We start from the raw sequence: 25649 nt of genomic DNA on the forward strand, positions 1-25649 counted from the left end.
TGAACACTGGTCGGAAGGGTCCCCTGGGAATTTTTGCTTAGGGCCCCTACAGACTCGAGAAACGCCTCTGCGCTGGCATATTTACAAATAAGCGAAATAATTACATTTTACAGGTTCCAGATATAAGAACAGAGACAGAATGAACCGAGGCAGAGAGACTTCCTGAAACGACGGCAAAGAAAAGGATCGTATCCATGTGGACGTCTGAAATGAAAACAAAGATGCTGTGCGCAGATGCGACACCGACTCCACAGTAATAACCAAACAACAGCGTGTATAATTTGCTGTAACGGATCATTTTATTAAAAAAACAGATGTATTTTTTTGTAGATGCAGAAATGTTCTGTTTAAATACAATCTAAAATTAATATTTTATATATTTCTATTAATTTTTTTTACATAACACTGATAATCGATTACTTTTTCTTTCTTCCTTGTTTTTTTTCTGTTTTTTAAAACAACTTGCATCTCGTCACACTTCTACGACCCATGTAGCAATTAGCACGGCAGCTACGACAAAAGCCTGTTGTAGAACTGGTATACAAACACACACACACACACACACACAAACACACACACACACACATGGCACAACCAACAAACAATAAAACACACACATTTTTTGCAAACCCCTGGTCTGTAGCAACTCCTCATAAATAACGTAAATCCTATGAACGAGGAGGACGTTTGTCGTTCATCACTTATTCTGCTCATAAATACAACAAAAATACTTCTCTGATCACAATCCCTGTCGCACCAGTGTTAGTTTCTACAGAGTTTTCTTGTCTTTTCTTGTTTTTGTTTGTTTTTCGCTCAGTTCGAGTCGTCCAGACTGCTGCTCTTCTGTTCAGAGCCGCAGTTGCATAGCCGGACCATGATGCTTTGCAGGCTGGGCTCCACGATGCCGAGCATTGGCCTCTGGGAGGGGTCCCCGTTCCAGCAGGCCTCCATCAGCTGCCAGCACTCCTCGTCGAAACTGGACAGACGCTCCGGTCGGGCACCTGAAGGCCACACGGAGACCAGTGAGACACTAACTGAGACACTAACAACAACTGTGTGGACAGATGTGTTTTCTCTTTATTATTCATGACATCACAGGCTGTGATTTAGTGCAACATCAGAGGAAATACCTCTACATCTCTACAGGACTATAAGCATCAGTTCACCTCGGTTCAGGAAGGCAACTCATAAATCAATAAAATCATCTACTACTATACTAATTTACAGTTTTTTCCCCCAATACAATACAAAACAATACCAAATGACATTATAACCCAAAGACATATTTTTAATATTATATACCTCATTTTATTCTACAGTATATATTCACTCTATATTTATATTATGTTTATACCACCAAACTCCCCTGCTTTGTCTTACGATTGGAATATATTGTTTGTATACTTGTTGTTTGTGTACTTTCTTAAGTACACCATGACAATAAATATGGAATAAATATTTTCACCAAAAAAAAAGAGGTATAAAAAGTGGAAATTATGAGATAAAAAGTTATAATTATGAGATAAAAAAAAGGTGAAAAATTATCATAATTATGCGATTTTAAAAAAAGACTAGATTATTCTATTAAAAAGTCATAATTATGAGATAAAAATAAAAAGTAAAAATTACGAGATGAGTCATAATTATGAGATAAAAAAGACAAAATTATTCAATTAAAGTCATAATTGTGAGATAAAAGGTCAAAATAATAACATAAAGTCAAAATAATGAGATAAAAAATAAAAAGTAAAAATTATGAGATAAAAGTCATAATTATGAGATAAAAGTCATAATTATGAGATAAAAAAGACTAAATTATACAATTAAAAAGTCATAATTGTGAGATAAAAGGTCAAAATTATGAGATAAAGTCAAAATTATGAGATAAAGGGTCAAAATTATGAGATAAAAGTCAAAATTATGAGATAAGTCGAAATTATGAGTTAAAAATTATTCATATCATGAGATAAAAGAAAGTGGAAATTATGAGATAAAGTCATAATTAAGACCTTATTATGAGATTTAAAAAAAAAAAAAGGTTGAAATTTTAAATCTAAATTATGAGATAAGGACTAAATTATGAGATTAAAAAAGTCTAAATTATGAGATAAAAAGTCATAATTATGAGATAAAAAATAACTAATGTCATGATATATAAAAAAGTTGAAATTATAAGATAAAAAGTCATAATAAGAAGTGTGCATGCGCCACAATGCTAATGTTTGTAATGTAAGGTTTTTTAACAGATCGTTCATCCATGGCTAGAAAGGAAACCTTTTTTAATCATTTTCCTAATAAATCTTTTGTGAAGTTTATAAGCATGTTTGTTATTTGAAAGCCAAAATATACACTGGAATAATCTTGCAGCAGCAGCAGGTGTGAACAGCCATCAAATCCACCTTCTCTGCAGGGTCTTATAAGAGCACTTTGGTGAACATTTACCTTTCTTCACGTTCGTCCAGAGCTGGTCTTTGCTGGAGCATTTCTCAAAGGCTTCTGGGAGTTTGACTGAACCAGTGCAGAGATACCAGAAGAGGATCCCAAAGGCATAGACATCAACAGAGTTATCGTACTTTCCTGTCAGGAGAAGAGAAGGAAACAACACCTGGTGAGGGAAACATGGAGCAACACAGTGAAGCTCAACTTTGCAGCATGTGATACTTCTGAAGTAGTCGTACCTGTAAACAGCTCTGGAGCCATGTGGATGGGAGTTCCTACGATGCTGCCAGACATCATGGCCTCTGGTTTACAGAAGCCAAGGTCGGTGATCTTTGCACGATTCTGTTTGTCCAACTAAAAAAAGGAAAAAGAGCTGTCGAGATGCCGAAACTGCAAAAACAACAGTTTTCGTGTGAAGTTGCTGATCAGAACTCACCAGAACATTTTTTAGCTTAATGTCTCTGTGCAGGAGGCCCTGACCGTGCAGGAAGCGGATCCCTTCCACCACATCCAGTGCAATCTGAAGTCTGTCCTTCAGCGATAATCCAGCCTGTCGCAGACGAAGCGGGCAAACGCGAAATTAGAAAACCTCAAACAAATAATAACAATAATAAAAATAAAAATCTCCTTTTTCTAGAGACTGGGCGAAACAAGTCACCTTCAAGCCTGTGTACAGATCTCTGTGCAGCCGCTCCATGATGAGCAGCACGGCGATGCTGGAGCCGTCTCCGTAGGTATGATCGATCACTGAGCCGTGCAGGTCCACCAGACGCTCGTGTTTGGGCAGAGACCTGAAGAAAAAACACACGTTCTCAGCTTCGTACGTGTGAAGATGGTCCTGGTTTCTTTGCTCCACGTGACAAAGTCATTCAAGCTGAATTGTTTTGGTTTGTGAACAAAACGAGACATTCGATACTGGACATTTTCAACATTTTCTTACATTTAATGGTCTTTATTTTGGATTAATCGTGAAAATAATTGACAGATTAATCGATTATGTAACAGTTAGTTGTATCCCCAGGGCCGCTGCTTAGGGCCCTGTGACCACTAGAGGGCCCCCAAGAGCAATTAACTCAAAAAAAAAGAAGTTTGGATTGCTTGTTGTTTATTTAGAATTTTTCTCCCCATTTTAGCAAAGCTTTTTCAAAGTTTTTACATAGTTGTCAGATGTGATTATTTAACTTTATATTTTATTTATAAACCCTTTTTATGACCTTGTTCCAGGTGCCTCTGTTAATTTACATTATTACTGAAGTATTTGTTTGATATTTATTTATTTATTTTATTTAATGCTGTGTTTTTTTGCATATAAAAGTCAAATATTTGTATAACATGAGTGTATTTTGAATACCCCCCAAAGATTGTGCACATTTTTAGATTTTCAGACCTTAATATTTTATTTATAAACCGTTTGGTTTTATGTATTGATTCTCTGTGTCGCCAGTAGGGGGAGTTGCTTCCATGCAACAAAAAGTTCTCACATTTAGTTTTACAAGTGTATTCGTATTGGTGACAGAGTAGAATAAGTATAATACCTTTATTATGGTAGGTGTGTGAATGATCAATAATCATTATTATTGGCAGTAACAGAGGGCCCCAAAATCAAATCTTACTTAGGGCCCCATGGAGGCTTGGGCCGGCCCTGTGTATCCCGACAGAGCCCCAAACATGATAGGGCCAAATATCATAGGGCCTCCAGAGTCTCAAATACAAGTATTAAATGATTAAACGTTTATTTTGCATAATATGTCTCCTTTAATATTCTGCTGCAATTCCAGACTTTTGATAATATCTTAGTAACTCATGCACAAATCTGAGTTTTTTCCCCCCCATGTCATGTCTGTACATCCCATAATCACATGATGAATGAAAGAAAAGCAGGAAAAAAATCAGTGTTATCTTAAAAGGCAGAGATTATTAATGAAAGTCTTGTTTGTGCTCATGAAGCAGCTGCATTCCTCACATCTATGACCGTGAGAGCAGATGAGCTTTAAGGAGACGACGTGCAGAGAACGGCCTCAGGGCTTCAGCAGTCACCACTATTTATATTAACTGGGTGGAGTTGAACTTATTGACAACAGCACAACAGCCTCACACTCACAAAGAGTGAGTCAAAACCGTGCACCGCCATGTTTTGAGGAGCACAGAGCTCCACACCTGCAGCAGTTTGCTGTTGTTTTACCGTTGCACACTCACCGTGTGTAGTGAAACTCCAGCGCCAGGTCGTTCCAGTGTTTATCGTCGGGTGGCACGACGGACTTTAACGCACACGGGTAGTGTCCTCCCCAGCTGTCGCACAAGTACACCACTCCATACTGGCCTCGACCCAACTCCCGCCCGAGCTTAGGTTTGCCTGTGAGAGAAAGAAAGGTGTGCGTTTAGTACAAGACTACGGTTTTTAACCTCTTCTTCACGGTTGTCCCCGGGACCTGGGGCAGCGTCAGACGCAGCGACAAAAGCGTCATAAAACCATATAAAATGCATACCCACAGAAAGGTCAGAAACTCGGCTAAACGCTCATATAAACCATTCTTATGTTCACGAAACACAGTTAAAACACCGACGGATCAAACCAGCAGGAGCGAAAAAACCTGTTACAGAAATCTCAAATGGCACAGATGGTGCCAAGCTGTGCCAAAAGAGAGAACGCCTAGACATCTCTTTACTAAAACCTCTGTAATTTCACTCTGCTTCATTTCAGCAGCATCATACTTTGCACAACTTATGTCCACATGCGGTTACATGACCTCCATGGTCATTTTTAAGCTCCTACTGCATATTTTAAAGGTGATATTTGCTTTAAAATGCAATATTTTTTTAGGCGAGAGAAAAAAAAAATCCTTCAGTTATGCCGTGTTCCGAGTGCATTTACTCTGACGCAGTGGCATCTACAGTGAAACTTACACCCCTGGTGTAATCTCACAATTGTTATCTTTATTTTGATACCAAGATAATCCACATAGAGCTTTGTAACTGCAGAGATTTACTCTATTTAGTTTGGGCATGTCATTTTCGAGCAGGGACTCTAAAAAGAGGGTCAGGGAAGTGGTTAAATACTGTTTTGATTTAGATTCTAATACAAAGTGATACGGGGGGAAAGAGAGAGGGAAGAAGAAATCAAAGCTATTATACACCAGATTATTTTGAGAATATCAAAAATAGACATATATCTGTAGGGTAGATACCGATTTACATGACCCAGTTTTGCACTCGACTGTGACTTTGTTTTCGCCCTCTTCTTTTGCGTGTGTTCACAAAAGGGAGGATTTGGCGGTGACTCACCGTTGAGCAGAACGTCCCTCAGGGAGCGGCTCTCCAGGGAGAGGCGAGCCAGCCGAGGGGCGTGGTCCTTCCTCACGCGCAGCCACAGGTCCTCGGTTCTCTCCAGACGCCCCGTGTGACCTTCCTCCAGCTGCAAAAGCACACGGAACACACCACGTCTTATTAAGTGCCCGTTCATTTATTTTTTATTTATTTTACAATGATTTCTGACCCTTACACTAGTCTCTAATGCACCCTACTGTATGAAGTAATGTGTCCAGAAACCATAAACGACAAATGATATCTTTAGTCTGAAGAGTCGTCTTCATAATACCAAAGAAAAGTGTTAGCATTAACCTGTTAAGTGTGATTTCTCTCTCTCTATATATATATATATATATCTCAACAACATCTTATGAAACAGCCAAACAATACACTGGTCTTTCTCTTCTTATTCGCTTATTTTTAGCTTTTATTACAAACAATTCCTGACAACTGACTCTGATTTAATGTTCCTGCGTGATCAAAAATGCTGTTTTTTTTGCCAGTAAAGCTACAAAATAATATTATGTCACTGCATTGCACTCAAGACGTACAACTAAATAAACTTCCAACGAACAAAAACATTAAAAAAAGAAAAGCCAGAACCCGTGCTCTTGTCTTCCGTCATGGTCCGTCAGTGTGTTTTCGTTTTAACTGCGTTAAAAGTTTAGAATTTTATGAGCAGGAAAATGGTGATGTGATCCACAGCGTCATGTGATGACAATCATCAGAGCAATTTAAATGAATCTGATTTGCGAAAGAGGGACTTCACGGGGGGAGGAAGTGACTGTTCTTTTGCACATTCAAACGAAGAGAGGAACGGAGGGACGGAGATCTAAAGCGTGACGCCGCTTAATCTTTAAAAGTTATCTCTCGCACCCGAGCCATAAAGCAGAGTCACTTAAAAACGACGACACAAAGTGTTGTTATTACAGATGATAAAACTCTGTAAACTGTAAATGTGTGCATTTAAATGACCGGCGCCGTCACCGCTCAGTTACAAGAAATCAATTTCACACTCGTTCAAACCAGAACCAAAGAATCTCCTGATTCTCCAGAGCATCAACATTCCTCGGCCCGTGACATTTGCATAAGAACACACACATCCTACAGCTACAGCAACTAATGCTAATCTGCCGCCGTTTACGCAGATTATTGCGCCCCCTGTCATGAGGTATATACTGTAAGTCATCCCTTCTATTCTCTGCTGCTTCCTCCCCTCAACAAACAAACAAACACACAATCGCTTTGTGCTTTTCAGATCGTTGTTCTTTCTGGTTTACGTTCAAAAAAGAACAGGTATAGTGGGATTTAATCTGCTATTACATAGTGATTAGTATTACACACTATCAGTCAACTCCAAAATGTGTTAACCCCCCCCCCCCCAGTATACGCTTGTTGACTTGACGAGTTCAGGAGGGCAGAAACATAAATTTGTGAGGCCCTGTGACCTCGACATTTGACCGTCCAAATCCAAACACTCCACGAGTCATGCATGGGTAAACGTTTTCTTATGCCTCCGTGTCTGGCGACAGCATAAAATGTGCTCGACTCAAAGATTTTTACGTTGAAAAGGGGGTAAAATAATTATGATAACGTCCTCGCTAAGTGCACAACTTTTCTATGAATTCATGTTCCATAAGCACACAAAAACCCATTTTAGTCAACAATAGTCTGCCAGAATACAAACTTTACACTTCTGAATAACACAACTGTACGGTAATTATAGAAGATTATTAAAAAACACTGACAAAATCTATACCATTATCTTTATAATAACCAAATCTGACCAAAACGGTAAACATGCTAAATATCAGACAGCACCGTAATAACAAGCTCTGAAATGTTTTGTATCCAACGTCTGACAAAACCTATGGTTGGGCAATATTTTCAAAGGTTTCAGTCATCTCCATGGTAACCACACACTAGCTGGCTCTAGCTAGCCGATCCGTATGCCCTGTTAGCCACCTTTTCTTGTTTTTGAGAGTGAAGATGCATCCAATAAACATATATTATTATATGACTGTGTCTGGGCATCAAACTTTAAATATGTTTGTGGATTTTTTCTGAACTTTGGGCTGTGTATCACATTTCAATACTCTTATATATTAGGGCTGTACACTTTTGGATAAGTTGTGATTATTTTAACAGGAAATACGATTGCGATATGATTCGCGATATCAGGGAATGGTCATTTTTACATCATTATTCTCATTTCCATTTAAAAAAAAAAACATATTTAAAAGGATTAATGTGTGATATTTGTGCAGCTCTATGAAAAATAGACTCAGTCTGTAGAATAAGATGTGTAATAACGATTAATCTAAAATGATATTTTGGCTTGAACAAACATTGCGTCTCCTTCGTTAGCTGCGTAAGCTCCTTTAGCGCCGACCGGAAAAAGACACGCGTGACATCATGTTTACGTGCCACGGCACCAGAATCCAGGCACCGTTTATCAGTAAGCTCCGTTAGCTCCTTTAGCGCAGACCGGAAAAAGACATGTGTGATGTCATGTTTACATGCCACGGCACCGGAGTCCAGGCACCGTTTACCAGTTAGCTCTGTTAGCTACTTTAGCGCTGACCAGAAAAAGACAAGTGCGACGACATGTTTACATGCTGCAACACCGGAGTGCAGGCACTGTTTAACAGTTAGCTGCGTTAGCTCCTTATGCACCGAACAGAAAAAGACGCGTGTGACGTCATGTTTACGTGCCATTCAAAAAAACATCAAACAAGGAAAACAAAGTAAAGTAAACCTGTCGCAGTGATGCTGCAAAGGCCTCGTGGGAGCTGTTGAGACGAGTTCTGAACTGGGAGCAGATGCTTCGGGCCAGTTTGGCAGCACTGAGGCTCTCGATGGCGTCCTGGGCCACTTTCCGCTTCCACTCTGGAGTGACGGCAGGAGGGTTCACGAATGTTATCCTGTGGATGATCTGAGAGCAAAACACACGTGTTACGTGACTGAACAAATTTAAAAAAAACAGATGTCACCATCCATTCAGCTAACATTTTTGATATAAGTACCTGTTTGATTTGCTCCCAGACGAAGCGTGTGACGGACGATCCTGAGTGAAAGGTGACTTCCACGTGATAGGCAGCATTTAATAACTGTGACACATGAGAGAAATATCCTGTGAATGTCGTACATGTTTCACAAGGCCTCTGACAGTGATGTAAAGTGGAGTTGACAGAGGCTAAAAGAAACTTGGCTGTTGTTTTTCCTGATTATTTGTTCTGCTATAAGTCACTCTGACCCTGGGTTGACTTCTTTGACTTTCTATAATTCTTCCATCATTTCATACTTAGGTTGAAATGGTTACATTAATTGTAAAGAAGGTTACAGATCATAGACTTTGCTGACGTTTATCACATTCTCTGTCTCCAGTTTATCAGCTTTCTTACAGTCACCGTCGCACCAGGCACTGTTTGCCAGTTAGCGCCTTTAGCTCCTTTAACACCGACCGGAAAAAGACACGCGTGACATCATGTTTACGTGCTGCAGCACCGGAATCCAGGCACCGTTTACCAGTTAGCTCCATTAGCGCCGACCAGAAAAATACATGTGTGGTGTCATATTTACGTGCAGCGGCACCGTTTACCAGTTAGCTCCGTTAGCTCCTATAGCGCCAAAGGGAAAAATATGCATGTGACATCATGTTTTACGTGCCGCGGTACCGGAGTCCAGGCACGGTTTACCAGTTAGCTCTGTTAGCTGCGTTAGCTACTTTAGCGCCGACCAGAAAAAGACGCATGTGACGTCATGTTTACATGCTGCAGCACCGGAGTCCAGGCACCGTTTACCAGTTAGCTGCGTTAGCTCCGTTAGCTACTTTAGCGCCGACCAGAAAAAGACGCATGTGACATCATGTTTACATGCTGCAGCACCGGAGTCCAGGCACCGTTTACCAGTTAGCTGCGTTAGCTACGTTAGCTATTTTATCGCCAACCAGAAAAAGACATGTGTGACGTCGTTTACATGCTGCTGCACCGTAGTCCAGGCTCCGTTAGCTGCGTTAGCTCCTATAGCGGCAACGGGAAAAATACACACATGACATCATGTTTACGTGCCGCGGCACTGGAGTCCAGGCTCGGTTTACCAGTTAGCTCCGTTAGCTCGTATAGCGCCAACCGGAAAAATGCATGTGTGACGTCATGTTTACATGGTGCGGCACCGGAGTCCAGGCACCGTTTACCAGTTAGCTCCGTTAGCTCCTTTAGCGTCTACAGTGGAACTGGAGCGGTCTGTTTATTAAAAGAAAAAAGCAGCGCTACAAATAACCAGCGTACCTGTGTACTGCGTATGTTTTTACTTTAACTTTAGTGTTACTTTAGAGACTAATTTTAACAATCGGGAGTCACGTAATCATGACGTCACGTGCGTCTTTTTCCCGTCAGTCGTCATGGAAACGCGCCATGTGTCAACGTTGACGTCTTTAATGTGCCCAGCACTAAATTATATCACTATGATAAAACAGCGATAACAAAAACCTGCCCTTTCTGCTTGCACTGAAGCATCTAAGGCTCTCGTTCTCCTGCCCACCTGTTTCAGGTGATTGGATGTGATATTGTGAACGTAGGAATCGATGTTGGACTTCTCCAGACTGTTGAGGCATCGCTCCAGTGTTCCGACGAAGCTCTCCCTCAGGTAGTCCACAGAGCTGATGAGCTTATTTGCCACAGCTTGGTTCAAACGAACCACGATCAGCTCCTGGATCTGGTGGATGCACGATTTGATCTCCTTTGACGTAACAGGCTCTCCGTTGGTCGTTACAATGACGTCTGCGGTTTAAAGAAAAGTTGGTCAAGTCGAGTCAGTATGTGGTTAAAGAGTTTAGTTTTAGTTGTTTGATACCGGAGCAAAACACTGACAAACAGATGAGTCGACACAAACCTGTAAACTCCAGGTTGGCAGCATCTTCCAGCAGCTGCTCTTTCATGCTGCCGAGCGTCTCCACGATCATCTCCTTCATTTCCTCCTGTTTGCGGTTAGCGATTGCCATGAGGGAGGTGAACAGTTCAGCCTCTTTCTCACGGGTGTACTCCAGCCGGCGAGGTGTTATCTGCAAGTCCCTCTGCATGTCAAAGGCCTGCAGGGGAAAGTGAAGCAAAAAAGGACAAAGCTCTATTGGAAAGTCTTTCTCTTTTTTTTTTATGCAACACAGTCATAGATCAAACCGTTCAAAGCAGTGATAGCAACACATGTCACATAAGTATATATACTACCATTCAAAGGTTTGGGCTCACTTAGAAATGTCCTTATTTATGAAGGAAAAGCACTTTTTTTTCAATGAAATCAGAAATCAGAAATACGCTCTATACATTGTTAATGTGGTAAACGACGATTCTAGCTGCAAACGTCTGCTTCTTAATGGAATATAAACACAATATACACAACTATTAAATAGGTGTATAGAGGCCCATTTCCAGCAGCCATCTCTTCCAGTGTTCTAATGGTGTTTGCTAATCGCTAAAAGCTTTTTTCATGATTAAAACAAGATTTCTGATTGTTCTAGCTTCTTAAATGTGAATATTGTCTTCGTTTCTTTGCTCCACATAACAAAGAAATCATTAAAAGTGAATCATTTTGGTTTGTGGACAAATACAAGACAATCGAGAGCATCATCATTCCCAGGTTTGACAAACACTGATCAACGTTTAACATTTTATGACATTTTATGGACCAACCGATTACTTGACGGATTAGTCAATTATGAAAATAATCCTTAGTTGCAGCTCTCATCGCGTTAGAAGGCTATTGGATGATTTGAAAACCCTTGAAAACCCTTGTGCAATGATGTTAGCAGGGCAAAAAAAGGGCAAAAGTAATATTTTGAATAAAAAAATCATCATCTTGTCAATGTCTTGATTATATTTTGTATTCATTTTGCAACTCTTTCGATGAATAAAAGTGTGACTTTTAATGGAAAACACCACAAAAATTGTATTGGTGACCCCAAACTTCATCCTCTGACCTGGTTAATGAAAAGGTCCAAACAGCGACAGTGCAGCCCGTTGAGCAGCGTGGCCGCCTCCACCTGCTGGTTTTGAAGCACTTGGCGAGTGAACGGCGCCAGTAGCCGATGCAGTCTTTCGAAAGCCTCGCCCAGCGTGCTCTGGGGCTTGGCACCTGGAGTGGAAGCCTGCGCAGGGGCGCCGCACGAACACTTACCTGCCGGGCTACTGAGAAAACCTAGCGATAGCAGCTGCTTGTGGAGGGCGCTCTTCTCCCTGTCTTTCTCCTTCTCCGTGTGGCGGCCAGAGTCTTGCGCGGCTGCCGGCAAGGTGCTCGGAGGGACACGAACAAAACAGATGGGAAAGGAGAGCAGCTCTTTGACCTTCCAGAGTTCAGCCACCTGCTCTGTGCTAAGGCAGTCCTGGTTGATGGCGTAGAGGATGATGGGGATCACGTTGCGAGTACAGTCTTCCAGGGCCTCCTCTATGGGCTGGACACTTGGACATGGAACAACCATGACCTTTGCTTCCTGCAGACAAACCACAACAGGTTACTTTATATTCATGTCATTACATCGTAGGAAATGTGGTCATCCAGATTATTCACGCTTACAAAAGTCGAACCACGTAGGCCAGGGGTTCTCAAAGTTTTGATACCTGTTTAGGAACCCAACATTGGACTGAGGGCCGCCAAAGGAAAAAAAAAACAAAGAAATCCCATTTGTAATAATTTTAATGACCAGATTGCAGTTCTACACTTATTGGTCTGTATCCAGTAATGTCCAATAAACATTTAACAAGCTTAGTAGCTCCTGGATTAAAACCATCAACTGTAATTAATTGCGGGCCACCAGAAATGTTTCTGCGGGCCGCCATTGGCCCCCTGGCCGCACTTTGAGAACCAATGACCTATACCATATAACAACAAAAGCATTATAAACTCCTGGATTAAAACTATCAACTGTGATTCATTGTGGGCCGCCATTGGCCCGCCGGCCGCACTTTGAGAACCAATGACGTAGACAAATCAAGGACTGGGTTTCATTTTTCGTTTTTGTCGAGTTATTTGCGGTTGAATCAAATATATGGGTTGGAATGTAGAGAGGAATTCGCAGCAACTTAGCTCCCTGTAATTTAATAAATTTAATAGCATCTTTCACCTTTTGTTTTTCATCACTGTTACATCACTTAAAAGCTATAGAAGAAGCAGAAAAGTTCAATTAAACACATCGTACACCAACAGGTGTATCGCTACACACAGCAGTTATTGATAATGTGTTATTTTGTGACTTTGGTGAAGGAAATTCTTTGTTTAGGTTTATCTTAGTGACATAAACTTACTAAAATAGGCAGCAGCAGACCATAGAATGTCTATTACAATCAACCAGACAACCGACTCCTCTGTCCTGAGAACTAAAATAGCTAACTTTCTCTATGGAGTTTACTGTTAAATAATCGCTGTATAATAGCTGAAAACAACACTTCAGCTGACTTAGATTTTATACTTGGGTAAATAAATCAGTTTTTTCGCTTGCAGCCATGTTTTTCAATCAACTACGGAAAAGGATTAGGGCCAAACAGGAAAAAAATATAAAGTTCGACTTTAAATCTCAGAATTTCTCACTGTAAATTTCAGAATTCTGACTTCAATCCCAGAATTCTGACTTTAAAACTCAATTCTGACTTTAAAACTCAATTTTGACTTTAAAACTCAGAATTTCGTCTTTAAAACTCAGATTTTCGACTTTATTCCCAGAATTCTGACAATAAAATCCAGAATTCTGACTTTAAAACCCAGAATTCTGACTTTAAAACCGAGAATTCTGACTTTAAAACTCTACTAAAACAAAAAAAAAAGTCCTGTGTGGCCCTTATCCTTTTCCGTACTAAACACTTGCCTGCTTGTACTCGATGCTTCTGGGCACAGGGAGCTCACAGAATGTAAAAGACAGAGAGAGAGAGACGGAGAGAACCTCATATAACCACACTTCAACAAAGGTAACTGTCCCTTTAATGTCATAAATAAGAATTTTGAAGCTACATCAAGTGTTCGCTCAAATGAAGCACAGTCTCCAAATCAATTCTGCGAGTGCAGACACAAAATACGCAGGAAAAACACATCACATGCTCGCTCTATTTCTGCACAGAGAATGAAAACATAAATATTTGCGCTCGTCTTGGGAACGTCTGCGGAGAAATGACAAAAGTGAAAAAGCTTTAGCCGAACCTTCCCTTCTGATAAATAACATTAAACAAAAATAGACTGGAGAGTGAGACCATGACAGCGAGAGAGAGAGAGTAAAAAAAAAAGAGAGCCAGAGCCAGAGCCAGAGAAGAGAGGCAGAAATGACCAAGAGTCACACAAAGGAGACAGTCAGTCCTGTCTCCAAGAAACAAGAGTGCAGCCCATCTGAACACTGTCTTTGGAACACGGATCGCCTGCAAACATTTGCTCACCACCATCAAAATCGATACAAGCTGAAGACTGTCCTGCTTTAACCTATTTTCAAACAACAACAACAACAACAACAACCCTGAGAGGAAATACCTTTTCATATGGCTTTAAGAGAAACTGTCAGTACGGATGAGCATTGCTCTGACCACCTGACACACGTCAAGACAAATGTCCACTCAATGAATAACAGCTTTTTTTCATTCTCCTAGCATATTTATAGGACACTAGCTAATAGGTCTTATCATGTTTACCACAGCAATTCTCCTCTCAGAGCCAATGAAAGAGAAAGATTTTTGATTTCAATCTCATTCTGGCATTTTGTCTTAATCACAAGAAGAGAATTCACTCCTGATTCTTAGAACTTCACATTAATCGTAAAAAGAATATACGTTTCCAAGCATCTTAGGACTTCTTCACAGCTAGATTTGTGACGCAAAGTCAACGCACAGTTCTGTAAGAATCATTGCTACGAGAATTATCACTGGTCTAGAGCTGCAACTAAGGATTATCATCATGTGTAATGTTTGGTCCATAAAAAGAGATACTGATCAGTGTTTGGTTTTTTTAATGATTTTTGTGATGTTTATATGGAGCAAAGAAACGAAGAATATATTCACATTTAAGAAGTGGAAACAAATCAGAAATCTCTGTTTTAAATCAAATAGAAAGTTTTACGCCAATTAATCGATTATCAAAGTAGTTGACGATTAATTTAGTAATCGATTAATCGAGTAATTGTTTCCGCTCTACACTGGTTCAAGAAATCCAACCATAATAACAGCAACTGATTCCTCCTTTCATTGGCTTCCTGATCATTTTATAAAGTATATTTGTTTACCATTGTTGTCTTTTAAGGCTTTTTAACAGCTGCAACAAATAATTGATTAGCAACTGATTATTCAATTAATCACCAACTACTTTGATAATGCATTCATCAGTCAGCTTTTACATTTTTTTTACCATTTCCTGGTTTATTACCTATACCAGGGGTTCTCAAAGTTTTAATACCTGAGGGCCAATTTAGGAACCCAACGTTGGACTGAGGGCCGCCAAAGGAACAGAAAAACAGAAAGAAATCCCATTTGTAATAATTTTAATGACCAGATTGCAGACCACAGTTTATACTTATTGGTCTGTATCCAGTAATGTCCAATAAATATTTAACAAGCTTAGTAGCTCCTGGATTAAAACCATAAACTGTAATTAATTGCGGGGCGCCAGAAATGTTTCTGCGGGCCGCCATTGGCCCCCTGGCCGCACTTTGAGAACCAATGACCTATACCATATAACAACAAAAGCATTATTTTGAGAAGATCCTAATTTCATGTTTTGGGAAACAAAATTTTTCGCCATTTTATGACACAATAATGAAAATAATTGCTATTTGAAGCCATAAAGGCTTCACATAAGTGTCAGGTTTGTTTATATTAATAAATATTGTACAAGTAAATGAAGAATTTACTAATGATTTTCATTACTGTATTGTTATTTCTATCCCTTTGTGAATAAAACAAATTATTTTTCAGTCCTGTTCCATCACAGCTCTAGTGGACCTTCTTACGTGAATTTGTGGAAAACCCTGAAGAATTTCAGAGTGGTGGTGACAGGTCGGTGCCCTTAACGTCCTCGTGTGTTTTGTTGTGTGTGAGTAAACTCCGAGATGAGGAGAAGCTAATTAGCGAGTGGGTTCATATGGACTGGCCTCTAAAGCAGAGTGCTGCGATTGTGACGAGAGTGTGTGAATATCACAGTGAACAGAGAGATTCTGGGACCATCATTTGCTCCCACCTACACATGTTAATCCCTGATTCATTCAGATGAAGATGGCTGCTTTAGTTTATTATCTGGCTAATGTAAATTAAACAAAAATATTCTTATATATTAAATAGAAGATTTTCCTCCATCTACTATTGAAATGCAGATTCATTCTAAATTACTAGCAATGACATTTCCATGGAGACTAAAGGTCACTGAAAAATATTTCAGCTACACATGAAAATCAACAGGACTTTAAAAACAATTATCTTTACTTCCATCACTGATAATGACTTCCTTTTCCACTGACTGTTTTTTCCAATTATCCATGCTCCGAGAGGAGACTCCACAGTAGGGGTTAGCAATATGAAGATATTAGACGGCGTCCAATCATAGCAAACTATGGATTTCTTATTCCCCGACCTGTTTGATTAAGGTGTAGCAGGAAACCATGGCTGAAAAGGACTGAGTTAGGACCCGTTCCAATACCTCCCCCTTAAAATTTCCACTTGGTTTGGAGTGCCCTCAACCGTAAATTCCCCTCGTTGAGGGAAGCAACTTCCCTATGGAATTGGGACACCACTATATGCAAATTAGCGTCATGAAGATAACGAACGTGCTAACCTACGTCACATGTTGACAATTCTACGCTAGTGGAGCGTGCTACTATTTTCATTCGGGGGAAAATTTGTTTGTTGTCCATCAATGCCGTTATTTCTCCGTCCTCGTAAACGCTATATCACGAATGTGACTGAAATCTGACAAGTCCAGGGTATTCATGTTCAAGTGAACGCCGGTACACACATCCAAAACACTGACAAAACTACCCAGATGTAGCAGAGCTAGCTAGCGGCTATTTGCCGAGTGCTTCAGGAGAGTATGCCAGTCATGTAGAGCTACATGACCGGCAAACGCTCTCGAAAGCACTCAGCAAAAAGCCGCTAGCTAGCGAGTTAGCTAGCTGCTATCATAACTCGTCAGTTATTTCCTGACATTAGTGTTCAAAGCTCAACATTCCTTTGGATGTATATCAAACCAACATATTCACTGTACATTGTAACGTGCTTATTTTGCGAAAATATATTACAACGGAATTGTTCCTCAGCAGATGTGGCCGCCATCTTTGTTGAAAAGTATTCAGCCGGCTCATTGAATTCGCTAAGCATCATGGGTAATTTAATCTTCCACTTCCTTTTAAGCCCGCATCAGAGCTCACTACATTTTGAGGGTTGATTATAAGGGTAAAGTCGCACTTCCCCTTGCTCCCCGCTACACGTGAACGCACAAAATACAACAATAACAACAATAAACAACAGTTATTTACAAGGTTTTACAGACGGGGTTAAGACGGAGGCAACTTTAGACCAAAACAAACCACTTTAAAACAGGCATTTGACAAAGGCAGTCCGTATGAAAGACTAGCAACTGTTGGAAAGAATTAAAACATTACATATTTTTGAGTTAAGCAAGTTAGCATGCTAGCAACATTGCACAAACTAGAACGTGGTGCAAAATCTTCCATCTTCTATTTTTGATAATCGGTTTGAAGCTTTCTCCAAACTCTTTCTTTGCTCCACATAACAAAGAAATCATTAAAACTGAATCATTTTGGTTTGTGGACAAAACAAGACATTCGAGAACATGACAAACACGGATCAACATTTTTGCGACATTTTATGGACCAAATGATTAATGGAGAAAATAATCTACAGATTAATCGATCGTTAGTTGCAGCTCTAGAAATAAATGAACGAACAAACGTGTGAGAACAAGAACAAACAGCCATCCATACATTCATTATCTACGGCTTTATCCTCCACACGAGGGTCATGGGGGGTGGACTGCAAACCCAGCTGACACAGGGTGACAGGCAGATACAGACATTCACTCCTACACTCACACCCATGGTTAACTATAGAGTGTTAACCAAATCCTCAATTTACATGACAGTGGGAGGACGTCCGAGTAACCTGGACAGAACCCACACACACACACACGGGGACAACATGCAAACTCCACACAGAAAGGACCGTTTCAAAGTGGAATCCAAAGCGTTGACCTCCTTGTTGTGAGGCAACAATGCTAGCCACGGCGCTGCTGTGCAGCACACAATAACAACCACTGTCCCAGTATTCAGACGTTACCACAGCAACTTCATCACAGAAAGTTGGTGCTGAGATTTTAAACATGTTCCGAGTCATGTGAATTGCACCAGACCAGCGGTATTATGTAAGAGGGCTGGGCGGACGGGCAGCCCCGAAGCAGAGCAAGGCCTACTTTCTGTGCTTCCCGTGTGATACCTCGCAATTTAAAAGGAGGCCTCGGTCAAACGGATTTAAGACTGATTTCCATGCGTGATAAAGACTGATTGCAATCCTTACACCATGCTTAATCTGTTCACTGCCTTGAGATTTTCAGGTTGCACTGCGTTAAAAAAAAGCCAAGCGTGACTCAACAATACTGTCCGACTCCCACCTACTTTTCCTTTTTCCATGCAGCAGCAGTCTTTGGGTAGCACTTACAGTGACTGTAAAAGCGCGTATTCCCCCTCAACGGTAGCACAAATCAGTTGAATTGAAACACTGACAACACTAGAAATAATAAGCTGTGCCGAGTAATCGGTTTGTGAGTTGAGCCATGTGTGAAAGCAAAGGCTTGTAACACACCACAGACAATAACGGGAGCCATCTTTCCGTATGTTGGGTGGAGCTGGGGGAGGAAATCCACAAAGCATCAGCCCACATGAATGAAAACTTGGCCTTATTTATAATTTTCTTGTTTCGCACAATAATAAGAAGCCATTTTTCAAACAATAGTCCAAAAGCCAAATGTTGTAATAGAAAGAAGCTTAAGAAACATTTTATCTGTTTTTAAACAGATGAATCCGCTTATTTCATCATGTGTTTTTGGAAAACAAACAAAAACTTTGATACCGACAACCAATATTTTATATATATATAAAGTTTAGCTATATTAAAATATATAGTAAAAAATTTATAACCCATATTTAATACAAGCTTCTTCCCCATTTCACAGTCATTCTCAGTCTCCTTTGAAACACAACAGACACCAACAAAAGTTTGTGTTCACTTAGAAATGTCCTTATTTTTGAAGGAAAATCACTTTTTTCAATGAATATAACATTAAATGAATCATAAATACACTCTATACATTGTTAATGTGGTAAACGACTATTCTAGCTGCAAACGTCTGCTTTTTAATGGAATATGTACATAGGTGTATAGAGGCCCATTTCCAGTGTTCTAATGGTAGATTGTGTTTGCTAATGGCGTTAGAAGCAGAGTTCCTACACATTTTCAATTTCAAAATTCCAGACTTTTCCAGACTTCTCGGAGGGTTTTTCAGTCAGTATAGTCAATATTAAACATCTGAATACCAACCCTATTGGTATTCAGATAGGGTTGGTATTCCTGAATACAGGAACCCTGTAGAAGGCTATTGGATGATTAGAGAACCCTTGAAAACCCTTGTGCAATGATGTTAGCACAGCTGAAAACAGTTTTCCTGGTTCTTTGACGAAAGGGCAAAAATCATTATTTTGAATAAAAATTATTATTTCTAATCTTGTCAATGTCTTGACTATATTTTCTATTCATTTTGCAACTCTTTTGATGAATAAAAGTATGACTTTTAATGGAAAACACACAAAAAAATACACTTTTGAACAGTTGTGTATCTGATGCTCGACTTCTATCTATCTAAGGCCTACCTGTAACAGTGGGTGGTGCAGTGTGATCTCCAGCTCTGCCAAACGATGCGCTGGGTCCTCACATTCTTCATGGATCTCTAGGTCCTCTTTGGGCACCGTGTCCCAGAGGCCACAGTGAGCTGCCAACTGGTGCACCAGTTCATACTGGCCAGGCAGGGCCAAACTGAGCCTGGTCTGTCTCCCGTGCGTGAAACACAATTTCCGCCTCTTGCACACAGTTCCCTGGACTCCTTCGCAAGCCTCGCCGGCCTCGGGGCCAAGAGGCAGCAGCCTCTCCCCCAGGAGGCAGTTGAGCAGCTGGTAGCGGGCAGCGCAGTCCTGGCCCAGTATCACAATGTACGGCGTGGCACCCACTGTGTTGCGTAGGAACTCTTCCTCGTGGCTCGGGAAGGAGATGCAGCTCAGCTGACCTGGTGGAGCAGAGACACAATGAAAAGCAATTATACAACCGAGAGCAGAACGTGCTTATATCAAGTGGTAATCAGTAACCATAAACAAGGCTGTTAACCCTTGGAACTGTTCGTCAGCAGTTATTTAGGGTACTAAATAAATAAAACAGTAGAGACATTAAAAAAAGAAACCATGCTGATTTGATATGCCTTGGCTAACGAGGCAAACGCAGAAGAACCAATTCAGCCAGACATAATCCTCAGTGACGCTGAGTCATAGTCTAAAAACAGTTACAAAACAAGACCGATGCGAGAGCAGCAACACTCTACTTTATATTCACAAAACAGTCAGTGTAGACGTGTGCATAATGCTGACAAATACTACAGATCACACCCAACACACACATTGTGAAATTTCGTACAGCATAATCGAGATATTGTAATATAAATCTAGTAGTCGGGTGAACACAGGCATTTGGCTTCACCCGTGAAAGACAGCAACCAAAACTAAATCAATCATCAATCAAATTTTATTTGTATAGCCCACAATTTACAAAACATAGTTTGTCAGTTTGTCTCACGGGACATCACAGGGTTGGCAAAATCCTCTGGCCTTAGACCTTTGACCAGGCTAAGGAAAAACGACCAATAATGAACGAGAAAATCACTAGGAGAGCGCAGACCTCCGCCAAGGCAGCTCAGTGCCTACAAAATACACCATGCCCAAAATTTAATCACTCGTTCCTGATCCCATTGTGGACATTTCCTGAAAATGTCATCCAAATCCGTCCGTGACTTTTTTGAGTTATGTTGCTAACAGACAGACAGACAGACAAACAAACTCCAGCGAAAACATATACCTAATGGTGGAGGCCAATAAGTACACAATCAAAGCCGTGTGTTTCGATGTTTAATAACATGCCATGGGAAAAAATGGCCGTGTCACTAAAAATATGGGCCTATTAAAGTTAGCCTCAAAGCTACTCGTGTCTAAAAATACACGTATAATATACGTATAACCAGTAACTGATACACACAAACCAGTGTTCGCATAAGGACAAGAACGAATGTCTGACATCCCATGCCCTCAGCCAGTTAGTGAGTGCAGAAATCACCGCATATTTGGTGCACTTAGTCTGCTCATGCTTTTGAAAGGGGGTTTAATCTCTTTAGTTTTTCCCCTCGCCCTAATTAATGCATTTTTCTGCACGTTGCTGGAAAAATCACTTTGCAGTGGGAAAAAAAAAAGTGTTAGTAGCACAATCCAAGATTCAAAAACTTTATCTTAGACATAGGCTGAGCACACAAGATGTCGGAACAATGCACAATGTTATCGCGCAAAAGTCGCTCACAATAAGTTGATTGTTGGGAGTTTCTATGATTGAAATTAGTGTGAAGGGGGGAAAATCGCTCATATTTCACATGCGTGACTTCAATGTGTCATCTAGCTTTCGTTTGTAGAGCCACAAGGGTGAAAGGGGAGCATTCGTCTTCCCGGTCATTCCTGGTGACTTTCTGGTCAAAGCTCCACCCACAAAACATCTTGTCTTGAAACTTCAACAACATGTATTTGTATTATAACATTACAACATTTTTTGCCATAAGTTGTTATCAGGTGCCTCTGTATTGTTATTATTGTAAAAAAAAAACTATATTTTGTTTGGTTCCTCTAGATCACGAGTCAAACTCAAGGCCCCGGGTGCCAGATGTGGCCGGCCACGTCGTTTTATGTGGCCCGCGAGTGATTAATTGGTCTTAAAAATCTGTGTGAAAATAGGTCTATGCTGCTTTAAGTCGTGCATTGACCATAAACTACATTTCCCACAATGCATTGCGACTGCGTTACCCGCAAAGGGACGGCATCACCATCGCGGACCGGGTTACATCGACAATGTATCACATTTGTAAATTGAATAAATAATAAATACAGAAAGTTATTAAGCAATATGTTACGGAGTAGTTACCTTTATTTTACATTATATTGGGTTACATTTATTCTTTATGACAGTCACATCTCGCCCTTACAATATTATGCAGATGTGGCCCTCAGTGAAAATGAGTTTGACACCCCTGCTCTAGATTCATAAGATTCACTAAAAAAAAGCATGCACATATGCAGACACTCGTCAAAATTCGGTGTTTGAGTTCCATTTCCTGCTTCTCTGTATGAAAGATTACGGACACAGACAGAGTAACTATGGTTATAGAGACGCTCCATCATTGACAATGTGGACAAAAGAACTTTCTGACTGTATAGGACTGGAAAAATACTAACTTAACTCGGGAACCATATATGACTATCATAATAAACAGGACTGTAGGCCTTACTTAAAAATAAGTTGTTGACAATGTAAAGAAATATTATATTTAGTTTGTTTATATCTGGTCGAATATGGATGCAAACTAACTAACTGTGTATGTATGTATGTATGTGTTGTTTTGGGGGACTTTTGTAAAGAGAAAAAGAAACTGACAATAAACTAACATTGCTGCTAATGTTATGCTATGCTAATGTAACATTTTACATCACTGAACCTTGAGTATAAACAGGAGGCTGTGACTATTTCCTTTCAAGACTGTAAATAGAGAAATAAAGTATAGTAAAAAAATATTGTATTTTAGAGGCTAAAATCGCGATTATTTTGGTTCAGGATAATAAAATGATGCTCACACCACCACACTGGGATGCTGCTGCATGTGTTCAGATGATCACACCTACCTGCCTCCAGAGAAGCCGAATCCGAGCTCATGGTGGAAGCACAGGCGTTGCTGTAATTCTGTCTGATTTCCCGGAAGAATGCATTGGTCTCTTTCAGGTTCTTCTTCAGCTGTACGGAGTGCTTGTTGTAGCTGCTAAAGATCCTCGTCAGCTCCCGGGATAAAGGGGTCGTTTTCTGCGGCTGTGATGATGGTGGTTGTTGTTGTTGTTGTGGTGCGTGTCCCTCCATGTTGTGATGATATACTTGGTGCTAACACACACACAGAGAGAGAGAGAACGACGCTCGGTTATCACACTTGTTTGTGACTGTTTAGTGTTTTGTCGCCATTGTGTGTTCACCCACCAGTGGTTTGTGTAAAGATATCATGAATGTTAGCGTGTTGGCTGTGGACAGACAACCGACTCTACAGCCTCTTGCGTCGGCGACGAGCAGCTCGGCATTTGGCGTCCGTTGCGGTGGTGGTGGTGGTGGTGCACTTGTAGCTAGCTCAACTATTTTCTTTTTCTTTTTTTAATAAGCGAACAAAAGTCACCGCTTCTTCAGCATCTTAGTCCCGCTGTCGTCTCTCGTAAACATAGGCTAACCGCAAACTGAGCGGACATGTGCGTTCTAACACACACACACACACAAATGAAGTGTGCTAACTAATCTGCGGTCCACACCAGACGTTAGCGCGGCTAGCCAGAAGACATCTCCTGCTCTTCCTCGCCTTGGCCTGGCACGGCATGCATTGCCTCTCTCACACAGACACTTCCACTGCCATTAAGCACATAAACACACCAAAAAAAGGGGGTTCCCGGCGTTGACAGCTGCCTTTACTGACAGGAGGAGGGAGGATGTTTCCCGACGAGGCTCCACAGCGACTCTGGCCCCCGGGAGACGCCAGGCAGCGGACGGACACCGTCCGAGTCCAGCAACGGCAACACTGCTGCTCAACAAGACCGCGTATTTGAGCTTTTCCGAGGCGGACGAAGATGAGAAGCACAGACGGCGGTGACGGTGGTGGTGCGGGGCGAGGTGTGTCCGAGCCACATTACATCGCCGAGACCAAGCAATCAAATCAGTGCACAACAGAAAGTCAACCAGAAAAAGTTAGAGAGGAGAGGGGAGGGGAAAGGGCGGGGTCCGCGCTGACGCACAGCAACCTGGGAAATGTAGGAATATCGAGTGGAAGAGGAGCGGCTCCTCTTTTAAAGCTGCAGTAGGCAGGATTGTTGCGGTTGGGAAAATGGGGGAAAAAAATAGTCAATTGATAAATACACAAGTTATCCTAACTCTATTTCCTGAGCTCCTTTCATCAGATCACAGTGGAACAATGCACTCATTTCATCAGAATCAGAAAATCTTTATTGTCGCTGCACATATCAGTGTGTCAGCCACACGGTGCAATTTACGACACAATTAAAATTAATTAAAAATAATGAAGATGAAAAAATAATAATAATACACAAGTAACAAATAAAGGGAAGTAACCTATGGGAACTATTTGTTTTAGTTTAGAATGTATGTATAATGTATTTAAAATGGATGGAACCCTTACTTTTTGGATACATATTATAATATTATAGTATATTATATTGAAAAAATAATAATAATACACAAGTAACAAATAAAGGGAAGTAACCTATGGGAACTATTTGTGTTAGTTTAGAATGTATGTATAATGTATTTAAAATGGATGGAACCCTTACTTTTTGGATACATATTATAATATTATAGTATATTATATTGAAAAAATAATAATAATACACAAGTAACAAATAAAGGGAAGTAACCTATGGGAACTATTTGTGTTAGTTTAGAATGTATGTATAATGTATTTAAAATGGATGGAACCCTTACTTTTTGGATACATATTATAATATTATAGTATATTATATTGAAATAACATTAATTATCACCCACAGCCTCATTGAACCATGCAAATATTTGTCACTCGAGCACACCCAGTATACACCAAAGCACAATAAAAAAAACCGAATCTAATCTAATTGAATAATGTAAATATTTGCTCTGTTCAATAATAATGTGATGTGACACATATATGTATCTATCTATGTGTGTATATATGTATCTATGTATATATGTATCTATGTATGTATCTATGTATATATCTATGTATCTATGTATGTATCTATGTATATATGTATCTATGTATATATCTATGTATCTATGTATCTATGTATCCAAGTATGTATCTATCTATCTACCCATCTATCTATCTATCTAGGAAAGGAATGTGGCTTTGTGGAGCTTTGATGTTATGACATTTTTATTAGATAAAGGTACCGTGTGCCCTTGATACCTTGGTTACCTTATGATAGAAGGGATAGGTAGAAATATCTGGCAATTTCGCCTGGTTGGACATGTTTTTGAGCATTATATTATTATATTGCTATATTATTAGATCTATAAATTGTCATTCACAACCTGGAACATCAATGGGATACCTGAATTGAACCAGTCCCATATGAGTCAAGCCCATAGAGCCCATAGGAACCTGCCTACAACTGACCACTTTAGGTGGCTTTCGAATTAAGTTTACCACCAAAGTTTGCCACGATACGCCACTAAACCAGTACCATTTAGTGCACAAGCTCCTTATGTAAATGAGAATAGGGCTTTCGGAGAATGTCCTTACAAGCATCATTGTGACAGGTTGTCACATCTTTAAAGGGCTTTAATCTTTAATCTCAGGAGTTAAGACTTGTTTTAATCTGCAAGGTTACTTGTTTTAATCTGCAAGGTTAGGGGTAAGGGTCAAGGGAATGCATGATGCCGTTTTGTGTCGCCCCCTAAACTACAGAAAGACTGTTTGTGTATGTGTTTCACACTGATATAGCTGAATAGTTAAGTGAAAAACTCTCCATAAAAATCATCACAAATGTAAGAATGTCATTC

At 40.2% G+C, this 25649-nt stretch overlaps 1 protein-coding gene across 1 annotated transcript; it reads right to left on the reverse strand.

Annotated features, from left to right (window-relative positions):
- Positions 1-285: 285 nt before the first annotated feature.
- Positions 286-23786, reverse strand: dstyk (dual serine/threonine and tyrosine protein kinase). Its single transcript, XM_083892879.1, has 15 exons — positions 23091-23786; positions 22748-22997; positions 19640-20049; positions 11720-12229; positions 10639-10834; positions 10288-10526; positions 8772-8855; positions 8504-8680; positions 5722-5851; positions 4636-4792; positions 3098-3230; positions 2876-2989; positions 2679-2793; positions 2443-2577; positions 286-1001 (listed from the first exon to the last, which is right to left on the reverse strand). The coding sequence occupies exons 1-15, from the start codon at positions 23112-23114 to the stop codon at positions 814-816; spliced, it is 2862 nt and encodes a 953-aa protein (XP_083749005.1). The 5' UTR covers positions 23115-23786; the 3' UTR covers positions 286-813.
- Between the last annotated feature and the right edge of the window lie 1863 nt (positions 23787-25649).

Source organism: Microchirus variegatus (genome assembly GCF_963457635.1).
Source record: "Microchirus variegatus genome assembly, chromosome: 7".
Classification (NCBI taxonomy): Eukaryota; Metazoa; Chordata; class Actinopteri; order Pleuronectiformes; family Soleidae; genus Microchirus; species Microchirus variegatus.

Excerpts from the sequence above, each read along its gene's own strand:
- dstyk (XM_083892879.1), bottom strand. The coding sequence starts at position 23,114 with ATGATATCTTTACACAAACCACTG. Across the intron at positions 20,050-22,747 it reads TTCGGCTTCTCTGGAGGCAG|GTCAGCTGAGCTGCATCTCC; the intron begins GTAGGTGTGATC and ends CTGCTCCACCAG. Across the intron at positions 4,793-5,721 it reads GAGGGACGTTCTGCTCAACG|GCAAACCTAAGCTCGGGCGG; the intron begins GTGAGTCACCGC and ends TTTCTCTCACAG.